The sequence below is a fragment of the Macaca thibetana genome, chromosome 18, assembly GCF_024542745.1.
Source record: "Macaca thibetana thibetana isolate TM-01 chromosome 18, ASM2454274v1, whole genome shotgun sequence".
Taxonomy (NCBI): Eukaryota; Metazoa; Chordata; class Mammalia; order Primates; family Cercopithecidae; genus Macaca; species Macaca thibetana.
Genome location: NC_065595.1, coordinates 48866147 through 48885156, shown reverse-complemented (window position 1 = coordinate 48885156; position 19010 = coordinate 48866147). Strand labels below are relative to the sequence as shown.

At 38.5% G+C, this 19010-nt stretch overlaps 1 protein-coding gene across 4 annotated transcripts in view; it reads right to left on the bottom strand.

Annotated features, from left to right (window-relative positions):
* The window catches only part of TRAPPC8 (trafficking protein particle complex subunit 8), a 110331-nt gene that overhangs the window by 39715 nt on the left and 51606 nt on the right, over positions 1-19010 (bottom strand). For all 4 annotated transcript variants that reach the window (XM_050768257.1, XM_050768259.1, XM_050768258.1 and 1 more), the window contains 4 exons: positions 6015-6239; positions 4969-5077; positions 2463-2657; positions 1899-2029 (listed from right to left, as the gene is read on the bottom strand). In XM_050768257.1, coding sequence (XP_050624214.1) covers positions 1899-2029; positions 2463-2657; positions 4969-5077; positions 6015-6239 — 660 coding nt within the window. The remainder of the gene's footprint in view (positions 1-1898; positions 2030-2462; positions 2658-4968; positions 5078-6014; positions 6240-19010) is intronic.

The following is a 19010-nucleotide window of genomic DNA, read 5'->3' as shown; positions in this document are numbered from 1 at the left end:
TGGGTAGCTGGGACTATAGATGTGTATCACCACATCTGGCTAATTTTTAAATTTTTTGTAGAGATGAGGGTCTCACTATGTTGCCTAGGCTAAAGCAAGACTTAAAATAAAATAAGGCAATCTTTAAAAAATCAAAACACTTGGCCGGGCGCGGTGGCTCAAGCCTGTAATCCCAGCACTTTGGGAGGCCGAGACGGGCGGATCACGAGGTCAGGAGATCGAGACCATCCTGGGTAACACAGTGAAACCCCGTCTCTACTAATACAAAAACTTAGCCGGGCGAGGTGGCAGGCGCCTGTAGTCCCAGCTACTCGGGAGGCTGAGGCAGGAGAATGGCGTGAACCCGGGAGGCGGAGCTTGCAGTGAGCTGAGATCCGGCCACTGCACTCCAGCCTGGGTGACAGAGCTAGACTCCGTCTCAAAAAAAAAAAAAAAAAAAAAAAAAAAAAAAAAAAAAAAAAAAATCAAAACACTTGAGCACTAAAATGCTGGAGTATTTCCCAGTTCCAAAATCTCGCCCCCTTTATTTTTTGCCACATTATTAAAGCATTTAGCAAGGCAGTATTAAAAAAAAGCAAGTTATATAACAGATACTGATGAATAAACTAATAAATTAGTAGTTAAATATATATATATGTGTGTGTGTGTGTGTGTATATATATATATATTTGTCCAAGTTATTTCATTTATAGTCAGTTGGATATTAATAAACTATTTGGCCAGATCATTTCTGCTTCAAAATTAAATATCTTAAATATATAAAAGACTTATTAGACATGGAAATGAAAAGAAAAAATACAAATGAAGTTCTGAATAGACAATTCACAAAAGAGGAAAAACAAATACAAGAGTTCAACTTCACCAGCAATCAATGAAATGGAAAATAAAAGTTAAGATGGCATTTTTAAAATATCAAATCAATAAAGTTTTTAAGTAATACTGCTTACTGTCATAAAGATGAGACACCCAAACCCATATGCTGCTTAGTAAGAAGCTCATTGGTATGAACTTTTGTGAAACCAGCAGGGCACTAAAATACTTTTCCCTAAAATCTTCACTTCATGCCCTGGTATCTTCCCCACAGAAATAATCTAAAGGTAAAAAGCCACGCACAAAAATGTGCACCACAGAATTACTATGATAGTCAACAAATGGAAACTTCCAAAAAAAACTACCAAAGATAGTAAAATACTTTATGATTCACCCATATGATGTAATATTATGCAAAAATAAAATATTAAGTCACTTTGATATCAGAATATGCCTATAAAACACAGAATGTAAAAAGCAACATACATAGCATGAAGGAATCCCAAATATGTGGGAAAAACATACAAATGAAAATAACTGGAAGCCTGGTGCAGTGGCTCATGCCTGTAATCCCAGCACTTTGGGAGGCTGAGGCGGGAGGATCATGAGGTCTGGAATTGGAGACCAGTGTGGACAACATGGTGAAACCTCATCTCTACTAAAAATACAAAAATTAGCTGGGCGTGGTGGGTAAGCCCATAATCCCAGCAACTCAGGAGGCTGTGGCAGGAGAATCGCTCGAACCTGGGAGGCAGAGGTTGCAGTGAGCCGAGATCGCACCACTGCACTCCAGCCTGGGCAACAGTGCAAGACTCTGTCTCCAAAAAAAAAAAAAACTGGAAAGATACACAACAACATGTTAAAGTGGTTATTTCTAAATATTATGAAGACAGATGGTTTCGCTTCTATTCCTTATGTTTTTCTGTATTTTCAATTTTCAAAAATAAGTACGTATCACAATTTTTATAACTAAGGAAAAATAAACCAAAAAGAAGTATAGCTCACTGAACAGAGTAAATTGAAATGTTACTACAGCATCTGTTAGGCTGTAACTGAAACATAATTACAAATACCTTTTAATAACTTACTAGTTGTTTAACTTCTTCATTATCCTTTTCACTGAAATCTTTAGGATGAAACTTCCAAAGTAATGACAAATCAGTCAACAAAAGTGGAACTTTCAAAGGGTTTCTAAAAGCCACTTCCACTGTAATTGGTTCTATTAAAAAAAAAAAAAGCCTCAATTAATAACTTTAATAAACATCACACCTCATGCTCAGCTTCGATTTTCTAAATGCATCTTGCTTTCATAGCTCTGCAGTTCTGCCAAGACTGTCCTTTATCACCTTATAAATGTCCACGTAGTAAGGATTCAGTTGTAATACTACATTACCTCCTTGAAAAGATTTCCCCAATTTCTCTGTACTAAAGGATGCCATTCCCTCTTCTATATTCCAACATCACATTGCAAATTGTTGTAGAAGAGTACCCATTGTCTGGTTTTATAAATGCAGCTCAGTAAATTATGAGTTCCTAATTTATTTTTGCATCCCCAGCACCAATTATCTTTGCCAAACAATAAATTATCTTGATCAGGCTGTAAGTAAAACAAATAAACAAAAAAAAAACAAATAAAAATTCAAGTATATCACCTTCTACAACAGCAAGTGGAAATCTTGAATTATCTGAGTAACTGTTCAAACAGTATTGTGTGGGATGAAAATTGGATGGAATTACTCCTTTGTTAACCACAGAAACAACTTGTTCCTCAAGTTCTCGCCACTGCTGAGAGGATTCAGAATCATATTCTTGATCAAGACTTACATGAGTAGCTGCTTGTTTTTCACCTAAAAAAAATTTGTAACAACACGTTTATGAAGACTTGCCCACAAATAAAATGTACTTTAAATAAATATAAGGTACAGAAATAAATATATATATACACACATTCACTCTTGCCTATTTCTAATTCTGAGTGAAAAATATACTCTCATTAACCCTAGCTTATCTGGATTTTGCTTATGATATTGATGTTCTTTTCCTCCTGACTCTGAAAGAATGTATTTTCCCTTGTGTCCACAAGCAATTTTTATATGAAACATTTCAAATATACAGAAAAGGCATGGAGACTAATATAACAAATATTTGTATACTAAAATTTAACAAATGTCAACTTTTGCCTATGATCCCAAATATTTTTTATAAAACAAACATCACAGATAGAGTCAATGTCCTCTCTGCACTCCTCCCCTCAATCTTATTACTCTCCTTCGCCCCCACTGGCATTACTTCTTCGCAGAGGTATTCCAAAGTTAAAGTGTATCGTTTTCATCCAGGATTTTACCACATAAGTATATACAAAACAATGCATAAAATTAGTTTGTATGTTTGAAACTTATACTGTAATTGACTCCTCACTCAGCATCATGTTGTGGGAAATGTAGAATTAGCATGAATTCTCATGTACTGCAGCGTAAATCCATTATGTGAATATACAAAAATATATCAATTAATTCTCTATTAGGAATTCTAGTTCTTTCACTCTTCTGCTATTACAAACAATGCTACTACGAATATGACAATTTTTTTAAAAAAATACTAAATCATATCTCAAGGACAAACATACTGATTAAATTCAAATATAACAGCATTTAAAATTACAAAGTTTAACAGCCATCGAGAGCTTTAAAATATATGTATTTATACAATACATTTGTATAGATTTAGGGGGTACAAGTGATGTTTTGTTATACAGATATATTTCCCTGGTGGCAGTCTGGGCTTTTAGTGTAGCTATCAACCAAATAGTGTACATTGTACCCATAAGTAATTTCTCATCCTTCACTCCCTACCCTCCCAAGTCTCAATGTCTATGTGTACACATTATTTAGCTCCAAACCCACTTATCAACGAGAGCATGTAGTATTTGACTTTCTGTTTCTGAGTTATTTAACATAAAATAATGAAAAGCTTAATATATTTACACTTTTGTTCCATTATTGCCATCCTAGGGCTCAATCCTAAAGAAATAATGCTGCATTTTTAAAATAGTCTTAAAAGAACAGCAGAACACTGGTAACAGAACATTGGTATTCTCTGCTTCCATGTACATTTGAAAATTTTCATAATAAGACAATTAAAAAACAAATTTTATCTACAAAGATGTCCATCACAATACGATTTTTTTTTTTTTTTTTTTGGAGACAGAGTCTTGCTGGAGTGCAGTGGTGCGATCTCGGCTCACTGCAACCTCCGCCTCCTGGGTTCAAGCATTTCTCCTGATTCAGCCTCCCAAGTAGCTGGGACTACAGGTGCATGCCACCACGCCCAGCTAGTTTTTTGTATTTTTAGTAAAGATAGCGTTTCACTGTGTTGGCCAGGATGGTCTCAATCTCTTGACCTCATGATCTGCCCACCTTGGCCTCCCAAAGTGCTGGGATTACAGGTGTGAGCCACCATGCTTGGCCACAATATAATTTTATATAAGCAAAAGATGGAAACAGTCTATATATATCAAGTGGATGTTAAAATAAAGTACTTTATAAGCACTGAATAGAGTATCTTACTAACATTAAAAGTTTATGAAGATTATATAATAACAAAAGCATTATTTATGTGAGAAAAGCTGTTGTAATTACAACTGTTTTCATTGTTTTTAGTTTTTAAAGCTGGGAAGAAAAACACCAAAATAGTAGTTATCTTCAGGTGGCAGGACAAAAGAAGTAATAAAGAGCTATTCATTTTCTCTCTTTTTTTTTTCTTTTGAGACAAAGTTTCACTCTGTCGCCGGGCTGGAGTGCAGTGTCGTGATCTTGGCTCACTGCAATCTCCGCCTCCCAGGTTCATGCCATTCTCCTACCTCAGCCTCTTGAGCAGCTGGGACTACAAGTGTGTGCCACCACACCCAGCTAATTTTTTTGTATTTTTAGTAGAGACAGGGTTTCACCATGTTAGCCAGGATGGTCTCGATCTCCTGACCTCATGATCTGCCGGCCTCAGCCTCCCAAAGTGCTGGGATTACAGGAATGAACCAACCGCGCCTGGCTGAGCTATTAATTTTCAAATATTCAACTATACATCCTTTTTTAAATGGAGAAAGGAAAAAAAGTTTTTTTAAAATTGTCATTAGGTAATTAGGCTAAATAAAACTTCACTAACCATCTGCTGGTCGTCTGTCATGGCCAAAAAAAACCCGTGTTGCTGAACTGTTAATATATGGTAAAGGAAGCTGTGGCAAAGGACCATCTGGTGACAGCTGACTTACATTCTGAGAGAAATATAAAAGGGAAAAAAAGAGGTAGTTTTTGTGAAAATGGTATTTTTGTTTCCTCATTTCTTAATACACAAGGCATTAAAAAGATGTTAAGCAAGAATATTAAGATATACAATTACTAGTTTTATTTCACGTATCAGTCATAAAATTTTACAACTCGGAAGAACTTCAGATATTTATTCTGTCTCAAAAGAATCTTACTGAGGCTACTCAGCTGATTATCTGGATGTTAAACGTGCAAAATTTATTTTAGTAAGCGTTTTACTTCTTATGACTCATTATAGCATCCTATCTGCCAAAATTCTAACCCATATAATTTCAAATTAATAAAGTCTAGACCCTAAGGGTAGTTATTTTCTGCAGGATAGATATAATATGCTCTATTCATAGGCCCTGGGAAAAGATTTACAACTTCCCATTTTTTCCATAAAACAATGCTTTATATGTTGTATCTGCTTGCCTCAGTGAAACAGTCCTTCTTCCTGTTAACTTTTTTGCATTGCACCATAATAGCCTGTCTACTTTCCACAGATCCATACCTCCTCATCTTTCACAAGGAAAAGAACATAGAAGTCCATCTCCAAAGGATGGTAAAGAGAACCCACTTAAAACCAACTGTAAAATCGGTTATGAGTCTATAAAAGCATGATGAATAAAGAATCCAGAAAACCCGTGGAATCTTTTTTTTTTAAGATCCTAAGAATAACCATAAATCAAGTATTCATTGTAATATTAAAATTCTCTTTTCAAGAACTGTGGAAGGGGCGATGTAACCAAGATCTATAGCCAAGAAGCCTAGCCTGCCACAGCTTGTTTATGACTGATAACTACATATATTCTAATAAAACTATCCTAAGATAAGGTAATAAATAAACACTTTTCACTAAAATACAGTTTTAATATCTACTCCTGAATGAAAATAAGCATTCACCTTGTAAACATAAAGATATTCTCTGAGGAAAGCCCCTTGTTGAGCAGCAGATTGTTTACTTTCATTGATTAAAATATGCCTAAAAGCAGACACAGCATTGTCCAGTTGTCTAAGAGTATAGGACTGGCGCCCAATAGTGAAGTTAATGTGATCCTCTGCAAGAGACCAGCCTTTTCCTTTATAAACTTGCATGGCTTGACAATAACAGCGTAAAGCATGCTTTTTCTGTAAGAAAATAAACAAAATAATGTATTATACTCCAAATTTGTTTGAACTAGAAAAAACAAATACAAACACACACATAGAAACAATTAAGTAACTGGTTCTTCCTCTAAGGGAGACTGGGATAATGAAGAAAATAAAACTAACATTTATGATAATCCCTTCACAACTATATACGGCATGATATAGACTAAGTTACCTGAGCCATTGTGTGTGTGTGTGTGTGTGTGTGTGTGTATGTTAGAGAGGAGTAGGGGACATAAAGGAGGGTAAGGGAGACCAGACTGCTTTGACATCTGCCCACTACTTCTCCGAGCCACAATTTCAAAACGTCAACTTCAGAGGAAAGAGTTTACTTCTCAACTTGACTTTATCTACCTCAAATTCTTTCTGGAAAAAAGCCAAGGAATATGTAAACAAACAAACTTCAACATCTAAAATGGTTAGATTTCACTAATACTATGATGAAAAAAATGTTTTCATACTCTAACTAGAAGCATGTTTTGTCTTCAAAGAGTTTCTTCATATTAAGTAAAACATCAAACACATTTATCAAACTTTTTTCTTGCCTACAGAGACTTACGTTGAATGTATGTAGCTACATATGCCAGAGTACACATACGCCATAGTATTCCACAGCACAAAGTCTAATAATATACAAATAAACTTTTTTTTTCCTACATTAACAATTCACATACTGGACCAACCATGCTGATCCCAGCCTGCCAGCCTGCCTGCCTGCCTGCCAGCCTGCCTGCCTGCCTGCCTGCCTGCCTGCCTGCCAGCCAGAACTCACTGGCCAGTCTTGTGACCACTGAAAGGTTATACCTCATGCGGTTCAAACAAAGCAGTGGGCTAGGACAGCAGCACAGTAAACACTGCCTGGGCCAGACAGGACTGCATCAGGTGCTACCACAGCCTCCTTTTTAAGGTGCTGTTGCCAAGTGTCAGGGCATACTTCCTGGTGTTCGGTGCATCTACTGCAGGACTTAAGAAGAGCAAGAGATTAATAATATACCAGAATGATATACAAAACGTGTGTTCAAAATGGAAAATTGCAAGGAATGCCAAAATCTTATGAGTATTGTAGTAAGAATGCAGTATTTGTGGCGATAAACATCACCAATGTAAAAAATCAAAAGAGGTACACAGACAGACAGATTCTGAATGTTCTCACTCATATGTGGGAGCTAAAAAAGTGGATTTCATGAAGATAGAGAGTGGACTGGTGATTACCAAAGGCCAGGGAGAGTGGGTGAAGGAGAATGAAGTTGATTAATGGGTACAAATATATGGTTTGATAGAAGAAATAAGAAGACCTAGTGTTAGATCAGCAGGGTGGCTATAGTTTACAACAATCTACTCTACATTTCAAAATAGAGAATTTGAATGGTTCTAAGGTGATGGATATCCCAAGTACACTGACTTGACCTTTATAAATTATGTGAATGTATGAAATTATCACATATACCCCAAACTATGTATGTCTACTATGGACCAATTTTTTTCAAAGGAGAGTATTTTCTTCCAAGATCGCTTACAGCCGGGAGGGGTGGCTCACGCCTGTAAGCCCAGCACTTTGGGAGGCTGAGGCGGGCAGATCATGAGGTCAGGAGATCGAGACCATCCTAGCTAAAACAGTGAAACCCCATTTCTACTAAAACTACAAAAAATTAGCCAGGCAAGGTGGCAGGCGCCTGAAGTCCCCGCTACTCAGGAGGCTGAGGCAGGAGAATTGCGTGAACCCGGGAGGCGGAGACTGCAGCGAGTCAAGATTGCGCCACTGCACTCCAGCCTGGGCGACAGTGCAAGACTCGGTCTCAAAAAAAAAAAAAAAAAATGATCACTTACTAGGGACCTCAGATGCCAGCTCTCCTCAGAAAGATCAAAGTAATTAATGGTCCAAACAGAAAACTGAAAAAAGACAGCCAGGATCAGATGAAGAGCGCATGGAAAGAAACTAGAGTGCAGGAAAGGAAAACAACAAGAGTTTGGCAGGGATCGACCACTGAGGTACACAAAACCCCACAGAAAGGGTAAGTGGGAGTACTTCTCTGCTGCCCTCTCCCCTCTGATCATCTGTTCACCATCCAACTGATGGTGAGTCCCTCTGCCCTCATGACCCAGGACAACACTAACAGTGGCAGTTTGAGAACGTCCCAGGGACAAGGATGGGGGTGGCCAACTCACACAGGCATGCCCGCCCTCCTTTCAGGCCTGAACTGAGATAGTAGATACCACTGCCTTGCCCAGGAAATCTCTGCTCTTGAATCACCGCTGCATCACCAGATCCCTAACATGTTCACAACTGCTGTGACATTAGCAAGTTTAGGAGACCAGTGGGTCCCCAGAGAAGGTGTGAGACCCATGGAGATGTAACCCCTAACTTAGGCTGCCCCTAGAGGAAGGGGGGACTGCAGCCTGCCAAAGCCCCACCTTGAGACAAAGGTAATGCAAACAAGCAACAATCGCTGAAGTGGGCAGCCCCAGTGGGTGGAAATGAAAATGAAGAAGGGCTCATTTCCCACCCACCCCATCCACTATTGTGGACACAGGAGAGGTTCTCCCTGCTGGGAGCTGGCAGATGTATTCTTGGGGAAAGCACTTTTCATGCTTTCTGTGATGGCTCCATCCAGTTAAAAACGAGCCCACAGCCAGGCATGGTGGCTCAAGCCTATAATCCCAGGCACTCTGGGAGGCCAAGGCAGGTGGATCACCTGAGGTTGGGAGTTCGAGACTAGCGTGACCAACATGGTGAAACGCCGTCTCTACTAAAAACACAAAATAAGCCAGGCGTGGTGATGCGTGCCTGTAATCCCAGCCACTTGGGAGGCTGAGGTAGAAGAATTGCTTGAATCCGGGAGGCAGAGGTTGCAATGAGCCGAGATCGTGCCATTGCACTCCAGCCTGGGCAACAAGTGACAAAACTCTGTCTCCAAAAAAAAAAAAAAAGTGATCCCATATCAACTGGGCTTGCAGGAATGGCAAGGCCCAATTCTCCCTCCCTACAGAGAAGCATCTGGGCAACAGAAGGTGGACAAGCCGCAAAGTTGTTTACTCTGTACTACAGGAAGAAATTCTGCCCTGAACCCATTTTGGTGGTAGCTTCCCATTTTGGTGGAAGTGTACTCTGGCCAGGGCCCAATGGACAAAGTCTACATGAACTGATGGTTGTGAGCCCTCTGACAGGGGCGTGATAAGGAAGCTTCTGTCTGCTCAGGATGAGTAACTGGTGCACCCCACCCGAAAAAAGGATCAAATAATCTACAAAGTAAATATTATCAGACTAACAAACAGACTTCTCAGAAGAAACCTTACAAACAAAAAGAGATTGGGGGCCTGTTTTTACCCTTCTTAACGACAAAAAAAAAAAAAAAAAAACTGCTAGCCAAGAATTTTATAGCCTGCCAAACTAAGCTTTATAATTAAGGAAAAAATAGTCTTTCCCAGACAAGAAAATGCTTAAAAAAATTTATCACCACCCGACCATCTCTACAAGAAATGCTCAAAGGAGTTATAAACATGGAAAAAGGATGATACCTGCCTGCTACCATAAAAGTGGTAAGTACATGTAAGTACAAAGTTCAAAGATCCTATAAGGCAGTTATATAATTGGGACTACAAAGCAATTAACAACATTATGACAAGTACAAAACCTCACTTACAATATTAACCTTGAACGAAAATAGCTTAATTGTTCCACTCAAAAGACAAGATCCAAGCATATGCTACCTACAAGACCTAATAAGATAGACCTAATAAGACCTAATAAGATAGGTCTTATTACACAGACCTATATTCTGTGTAATAAGACCCATAAGCTCAAAGTAAAGGGGTGGAGAAAGATCAATTATGCAAATGGAAAACAAAAAAGAACAGGGGGTTGTTATACTTGTTATCAGATAAAACAGACTTTAAACCAACGACAGAAAAAAAAAAGACAAAGAAGGGAATTATATAATGATAAAGAGTTCAATTCAACAAGAAGATTTAACCAGCCTAAACATATACATACTCAATACCAGAGCATACAATTTTATAAAACAAATACTACTAGACCGAAGAAAAGACAAACAGTCATATAATAATACTGGGGGACTTCAACACCCCACTGACAACACTAGACAGATCATCGAGGAAGAAAACTAACAAAGAAACTCTGGAATTAAATTGGACTCTTGACCAAATGGACCTAATAGACATCTACAGAACATTCCAACTGACAACCACAGGATATACATTTTTCTCATCTGCGCATGGAACAGTCTCTGAAGTTGACCATATACTGAGTCACAAAGCAAGTCTCAATAAGTTCAAAAAAGTCAAAATCATTATCAAGGATCTTCTCAGACCATAGTGGAATAAAATTAGAATTCAATACCAGGAGGAACTCTCAAAACCATACGAGTACATGGAAACTAAAAAACTTGGTATTGAATGACTTTAGGGTAAACAATGAAATTAAGGCAGAAATTTAAAAAAATTTTGAAACAAATGAAAATAGAGAGAGCATATCAATACTTCTGGGACACAGCAAAAGCAGCGTTAAGAAGAAAGTTTATAGCACTAAATGCTTATATCAAAAAGACAGATCTCAAATTAATAACTTAATGTCACACCTAAAGGAAACAGAAATAAGAACAAACCAAGCCCAAGCTGGCAAAAGAAAAGAAATAAAGATCAGAGCAGATCTTAATTCTTTAAATGAAATCAAGACCAAAGAAATCATACAAAGTATCAACGAAATAAAAAGTTATTTGAAAACACAAACAAAACTGATGAGAATACTAGGCAAGATTAAGCAAGAAAAAGAAAATATGATTTTAATAAGCACAATCAGATATGACAAATGTGACATCACAACTGATACTACAGAAATACAAAAGATCCTCAGAGACTACTATGAACCCCTATACACACAACTAGAAAACCTAGAGGAAATGGATTAATTCCTAGAATCATAAGATCTCCCAAGACTGAATCACGAAGAAACTCAAATATTGAATAAGTCATTAACTAGTTACAAAATTCCATCAGTAATTAAAAAAAAAAATTAACAAATGAAGCCCAAGATCAGCTGGATTCAAAGCCAAATTCTACCATATGCACAAAGAAGAGCTGGTACCAATTTTACTGAAACTATTCCAAAAACAAAAATTTATATATATATATATATATATATATATAAAGGAAGAAAGATTCCTCCTTAACTAATATCATCCTGATATCAAAATCTGGCAAGGGCATACACACAAAAAGAAAACAAATCAATACCCATGATTAACACAGGTGCAAAAATCATCAATAAAATACTAGCAAACCAAATCCAGCTGGACATCAAAAAGTCAAATTAATCACAATCCAGTGGGTTTTATTCTAGAAATACAAGGATGGTTCAATATTTGCAAATCAATAAATGTTACTCACCACATAAAGAGAATTAAAAACCATATGATCATCTCAATAGATACCGAAAAAGCATTCAATAAAGTCCAAAATCCCTTCATGATAAAAACCCTTAACAAACTAAGTATTGTAAGAAACATACCTAAAAATAGTAAGACCCATATATGACAAACTCACAGCAAACATCATACTGAATGAGGAAAAGTGGAAAGCATTCCCTCTAAGAAGTGGAATAAGTCAAGGATGTACACTCTGCACTCACACCACTCCTATTCAACATAGTACTAGAAGTCCTAGCCAGAGCAATCAGGCAAGAGAAAGAAAGAAAAAGCATCCAAATAGGAAGAGGAAGTGAAATGATCCTTGTCCAATGATGACAAGATCCTATACCTAGAGAACCTAAAGGTTCCTCCTAAAGACACTAGTCGTTAGGATAAATGACTTCAGTAGTTTCATGACACAAATTTAACGCACAAAAATCAGTTGTGTTTCTATACAGTAACAAAATTAAAGATGAGAACCAAATAAGAACTCAATTCGATTTACAACTGACACACACACACACAAAACAAAACACCTGGAATATATTTAACCAAGGAGGAAAAAGAACTACAAAACACTGATAAAAGAAAGTACAGGCACAAACAAGCAAAAAAAAATCCCATGCTCACAGACAAGGAGAAATCAAAATAGTTAAAATAACTATATTGCCCAATCTACAGATTCAACAAACTATCAAATAAATAATGTCATATTTCACAGAATTCGAAAAAACTATTCTAAAATTCATATGGAACCAAAAAAGAGCCTGAGTAGCCAACAAAGTCCTAAGCAAAAACAAAGCCTGAGGCATCACATTCCCCAACTTCAAACTACACTACAAGGCTATAGTAACCAAAACAGCATGGTACTGGTACAAAAAATAGACACATGAAAAATTGAATAGAATACAGAACTCAGAAATAAAGCAGCATACCTGCAGATCTTTAACAAAGTCAACAAAATAAGCAATGGGGAAAAGGACTCCCTATTCAATAAATGGTGCTGGGATAACTGGGCTAACCATATTCAGAAGAATGAAACTAGACCCCTACCTATCACTATATACAAAAAATTAACTGGAGATGGATTAAAGACTTAAAGACTTCAAACTATAAAAAAATCCTAGAAGAAATCATAGGAAATATCCTTCTGGACATCAGCCTTGGCAAAAAATTTATGAACAAGTCCTCAAAAGCAGTGGCAACAAAAACAAAAATTGACAAGTGGTACCTAATTAAACTAAAAAGCTTCTGCACAGCAAAAGAAACTATTGGCAGAATAAATAGCCTCCAAAATGTGAGAAAATACTTGCAAACTACACATCCGACAAAGGACTATTATCCAGAATCTAAAAGTAACTTAAATCAAAAAAAAAAAAAAAATCAAATAATCCCATTAAAAAGTGGGCAAAGGACATAAACAGACACTTCTCAAAAGACACACAATCGGCCATGAAAAAATGTGAAAACAATACTGAACATCACTAGAGAAATGTAAATCGAAACAATGAGATACCATCTCATACCAGTGTAGAATGGCTATTTTAAAAGGCTATGGAGAAAAGAGAACAGTTATACACTGTTGATGGGAATGTAAGTTAGTTCAGCCACTGTGAAAAGCAATTTGGAGGTTTCTCCAACAGATAAAACAAAACTACCATTCAACCAGTAATCCCATTACTAGGTATGTACCCAAAGAAAAGTAAATTGTTCTACCAAAAAGACACCTGTATTCTTATGTTCATCACAGCACTATTCACAGTAGTAAAAACATGAAATCAACCTATGGTGCCCATCAATGGTGGACTGGATAAAGAAAATGTGGCACGTACACACCATGGAATATGACATGGCCATAAAAACGAATGGTATCATATCCTTTGCAGCAACATGGATGGAGCTAGAGGCCATTATCATAAGGGAAATAAACCAGAAATAGAGAATCAAATATGAATGTTCTCACTTATAAGTGGGAGCTAAATAATGGGCATGCGTGGACATAAAGATGGAAATAATAGACAAAGGGTACACCAAAAGGGGAGAGGGAGGAAGGGAAAGAAGTGAGGGTTGAAAAACAACCTACTGGGTAATATATTCACTATTTGGGTGATGGGTTAGTTCTCTGAAGCCCAAATTGCAGCATTATACAACATACTCATGCAGCAAACCCGGACATGGACCTCCTGAATTTGTAATTTTTATTTTTATATTTTTCGAGACAGAGTCTCGCTCTGTCGCCCAGGTTGGAGTGAAGTGGCGTGATCTCGGCCTACTGCAACCTCTGCCTCCCAGGTTCAAGCGATTCTCCTGCCTCAGCCTGCCAAGTAGCTGGAATTACAGGCGCACACTACCACGCCTGGCTAATTGCTGTATTTTTAATAGAGATGGGGTTTCACCATGTTGGCCATACTGGTCTCGAACTCCTGAACTCGTGATCCATCTGCCTCAGCCTCCCAAAGTGCTGGGATTACCGGCATGAGTCACTGTGCCTGGCCTCTGTAACTATTGTTTTAAAAGAGAGGTACAGCCGGGCACAGTGGTTCCCGCCTGTAATCCCAGCACTTTGGGAGGCTGAGGCGGATGGATCACGAGTTCAGGAGTTCAAGACCAGCCTGGCCAACATGGTGAAACTCCATCGCTACTAAAAACACAACAATTAGCCAGGCATGGTAGCACGCACCTGTAATCCCAGCTACTTGGGAGGCTGAGGCAGGAGAATCGTTTGAACCCGGGAGATGGAGGTTGCAGTGAGCCGAGATCATGCCACTGCACTCCAGCCTAAGTGAAAGAGCGAGACTCCGTTTCAGAAAAAAGAAAAAAAAAAAGAGAGAGAGAGATAGGTACAGACCACCTCTCAGTGCCAGCAACAGTATGTCTGACAGAAAAGATGACCAAAAAAGAAGGGATGGGAAATTGATGCTGACAAAACACACTATAAAAGTACACCCTGTAGAAAACAAAATAAGCAACAAAAACACCAAAGCAGTTATTCGATGTCAGTCACCACAAAAAGAAGATAGACAGTAGAGTGGGTAGCACCCACTGTAACAGGGTAGAAGACTTCCCACATCTCTACATCAAAATAAAATTCCAAAGAAAAAGGTCCAAGTTCCAGTCAATCACAATTCATGGAGACAGCTTTCCTCCAGATCTGGCTCTGAACTCACCAGGTACTAACCACCTGGCCATCACTGCCCAACTAATGAAAGAAGTGAACACTGAAGAAGATGCTACATCAAAAGGATCAAATGTTTTCAAAACAGAAAAGAGGACTGCAAAGTTAAAGGCTGATTTTTAATAACAGGAATCTCAAATAGAGACAAATTAACCAGACAGAAGAAATCCATAAGTGGTAACAGTTCTAAAAACCTAAAAGTTTTTAGACCTGCAGTTTAAAAACCAAGAGGAAGTCCTGAAACAAGCAAGCACCTGTTTTGTTCAAAGGCAAGAAGTATATGAACTCAGTAATACTAATGACTGTGAAAAACCAGTTGGGAGGTTGAGCACGGTAACTTAGGCCTGTAATCCTAGCACTTTGGGAGGTTGAGGCGGGTGGATCGCCTGAGGTCAGGAGTTCAATATCAGCCTGGCCAACACGGTGAAACTCCGTCTCTACTAAAAATAGAAAAATTAGCTGGGCTTCGTGGCGGACATCTGTAATCCCAGCTACTCTGGAGGCTGAGACAGGAGAATCGCTTGAACCTGGGAGGCGGAGGTTGCAGTGAGCCGAGATGGAGCCACTTCACTGCAGCCTGGGCGAAGAGCGAAACTCTGCCAAAACAACAAAAACAAAAAACAAAACCAGATGGGAGTTTCCAGAGCATTAGCATATGGAGTCATGGATAGAGTTAGAGGCTTTGTTATTATCTTATAACTGGAAGCTATTTTATGAAATTTAATTTTGATGTGGTCATCCCTCTTTATACCACTGCACTGGCCTGAATGGAAATACCAGCGTGTGCTAAAACTGCATGTGAGTAGATAGTAAATGTGTGTGTGTATTTATGTGTTTGTATATATTTATGATATAAGCACATTTTTATACAACTGGTTTGTTCTGTAGTGATAGAGTTTGGTATTCTTTTCTTCTGGCCATCACTGCACCCTATCATAAGCATAAGCAGCTATTTGGCATAAATTACTTATCACTGCCACTCTCTGAACTCAGACAACCTCCATCTTAAAAAATGGGATGTGGTACCAAGAAAAGGCTTTATTTTCACTAAACTTTTGTTTCAAAATATACCAGTTTCCACTGTCCTCCATACGTGCCTTATAGTATTGTCAGAATTGTCTTTGAGGGGTTTTTTTAAAGAAGTATTTTCTTGGCAGGCTGTTGTAGCTCATGCCTGCAATCCTAGCACTTTGGGAGGCCAAGGTGGGATGATCTCTTGAAGTCAGGAGTTTGAGACCAGCCTGGGCAACACAGTGAGACCCTATTTCGTAAAAAACAAAGTTGTTTTTTTTTTAAAAAGGAACACTTTATTGATTAAATGATAAATAAAAACAGTCTGCCACTGGATGGCATGAAATGAGAATACAGGATGTCTTCTGTGATATTCCTATAAACATACCGAATTTGAATCTCATCATGAGGAAAATAGCAGAGATATGTAACTTGGGACAATCTACAAAAATAATTGGACTGGCCGGGCGCGGTGGCTCAAGCCTGTAATCTCAGCACTTTGGGAGGCCGAGATGGGCGGATCGTGAGGTCAGGAGATCGAGACCATCCTGGCTAACACGGTGAAACCCCTCTCTACTAAAAAAATACAAAAAAGTAGCCGGGTGAGGTGGCGGGCGCCTGTAGTCCCAGCTACTCAGGAGGCTGAGGCAGGAGAATGGCATAAACCCGGGAGGCGGAGCTTGCAGTGAGCTGAGATCCGGCCACTGCACCCCAGCCTGGGCGACAGAGCAAGACTCCGTCTCAAAAAATAAATAAATAAATAATTGGACTAACCTTCATGAGTGTTTAAGTCACGAAGTCAAATGATCCTTTGACTAAAAAAGGACAAAACATCCTACGCCCTCTGATAAAGGACATGCATGGGATGACTGTCAAAATCTGAATGGGGTCTGAGGATTACACAGTAGCACTGTATCAATGCCAATTTTTTTATTTTGATGGTTATGCTATGGTTGTGTAACGGAAAGTTCTTGTTTCTAGAAAATAAGAAATATGTCCTAAGGTATTTGAGGATAATAGGGCAATAGATAAACCACTTAACACTCAAATGGCAAAAAGAAAAATTTCTGAACACTGCTTGCAACTTTTCTATAAAGCTGAGATTGTTTCCAAATTATTATTATTATTATTATTATTATTATTATTTTGAGATGGAGTTTTGCTCATTGCCCAGGCTGGAGTGCAATGGTACAATATTGGGTCACTGTAACCTCCACCTCCCAGGTTCAAGTAATTCTCCTGCCTCAGCCTCCAGAGTAGCTGGGATTACAGGCATGCACCACCACGCCCAGCTAATTTTGTCTTTTTAGTAGAGACAGGGTTTCTCCATGTTGGTCAGGCTGGTCTCAAACTCTAAACCTCAGGTGATCAGCCCACCTTGGCCTCCCAAAGTGCTGGGATTACAGGTGTGAACCAACATGCATGGCCTGTTTCTAAATTAATTTTTAAGTGATGTTTCTTGGGAAAAAAAAGAAAAAAGCAACCCTATCTTTAGCATTTAGTAAAGGAGCACATTATTAAAAACTGATAGATACAGAAAAACAATCGAATGTGTCTGTGTGTTCAAGTGGATTTTCGAAAGTGTTCAAGTGTATTTTTGAAGATTTTTTTGGAAAAGAAATTTAAATGAGGTACAAGGTTTGAGTCAGTTTTTTATAGTAAGAACAGAAAGAAAGGTTGTCTAATCACATACACTCTTCCCCAGCATTTTAATTTTTTTTTAACTGACTAAACTTTCATGCCACTTCTTTTTAAAATGCACTTTACTTTCTGATATTCTTAATGAAAAATAATTGAACTATAAACAATTTCTGTCGTGCCAAGCACAATGGCTCACGCCTGTAATTACCCAGTATTTTGGGAGGCTGAGGTGAGCAGATCACAAGGTCAGGAGTTCAAGACCAGCCCGGCCAACATGGTGAAACCACATCTCTACTAAAAATACAAAAATTAGCCAGGTGTGGTGGCACGTACCTGTAGGCTCAACTACTCCGGCGGCTGAGGCAAAAGAATCGCTTGAACCCGGGAGGTGGAGGTTGCAGTGAGCCGAGATCGCGCCACTGCAATCCAGGCTGGGCAACACACACACACACATACACACACTTCTGGGGCAAGATAAGCAATTCAGCATGAATTCTCAAAGAGAGGACTAAGAGAAACGGCATTACTCTGTAACTTCTTCTCTCATCCCTATCAATACAACCCTGTTTTAAATTCAAATGTCATGAAAAGTTGGTGCTTCTCATCAAAAAGTTTATCCACCACAATCAAGTTGGCTTCATCCCTGGGATGCAAGGCTGGTTCAACATACGCAAATCAATAACGGTAATTTATCACATAAACAGAACTAAAGAGAAAAACCACATGATTACCTCAATAGATGCAGAAAACACTTTTGATAAAATTCAACATCTCTTCATGTTAATAACTCTCAATAAACTAGGTATCAAAGGAACATGTCTCAAAATAGTAAGAGCTGGCCAGGCGTGGTGACTCACGCCTGTAATCCCAGCACTTTGGGAGCCCAAGGTGGACGGATCACCTGAGGTCAGCAGTTCAAGACCAGTACGGCCAACATGGTGAAACTCCGTCTCTACTAAAAATACAAAAAATTACCCGGATGTGGTGGCGGGTGCCTGTAACCCCAGCTACTTGTGAAGCTGAGGTAGGACAATTGTTTGAACCCGAGAGGCAGAGGTTGCAGTGAGCCAAGATCACGCCATTGCACTCCAGCCTGGGCAACAGGAGCGAAACTCCAACTCAAACAAACAAACAAAAAAATAATAAGAGCCATTTATGACAAACCCATAGCCAATATCATACTGAATGGACAAAAGGTGGAAGTATTCCCCTTGAAAACCAGCACAAGACAAGGATGCCTCTCTCACCACTGCTATTTAACACAGTATTGGAAATTTTGGCCAGGGCAATCAAGCAAGAGAAAGAAATAAAGAGTATTCAAATACAAACAGACGAAGTCAAATTGTCTTCATCTGCAAATGACATGATCCTATGTCTAGAAAACCCCATTGTCTCAGCCCAAAAGCTTCTTAAGCTGATAAGCAACTTCAGCAAAATCTCAGGATACAAAATCAATGCGCAAAAATCATAAGCATTCCTATACACCAACAACAGACAAGC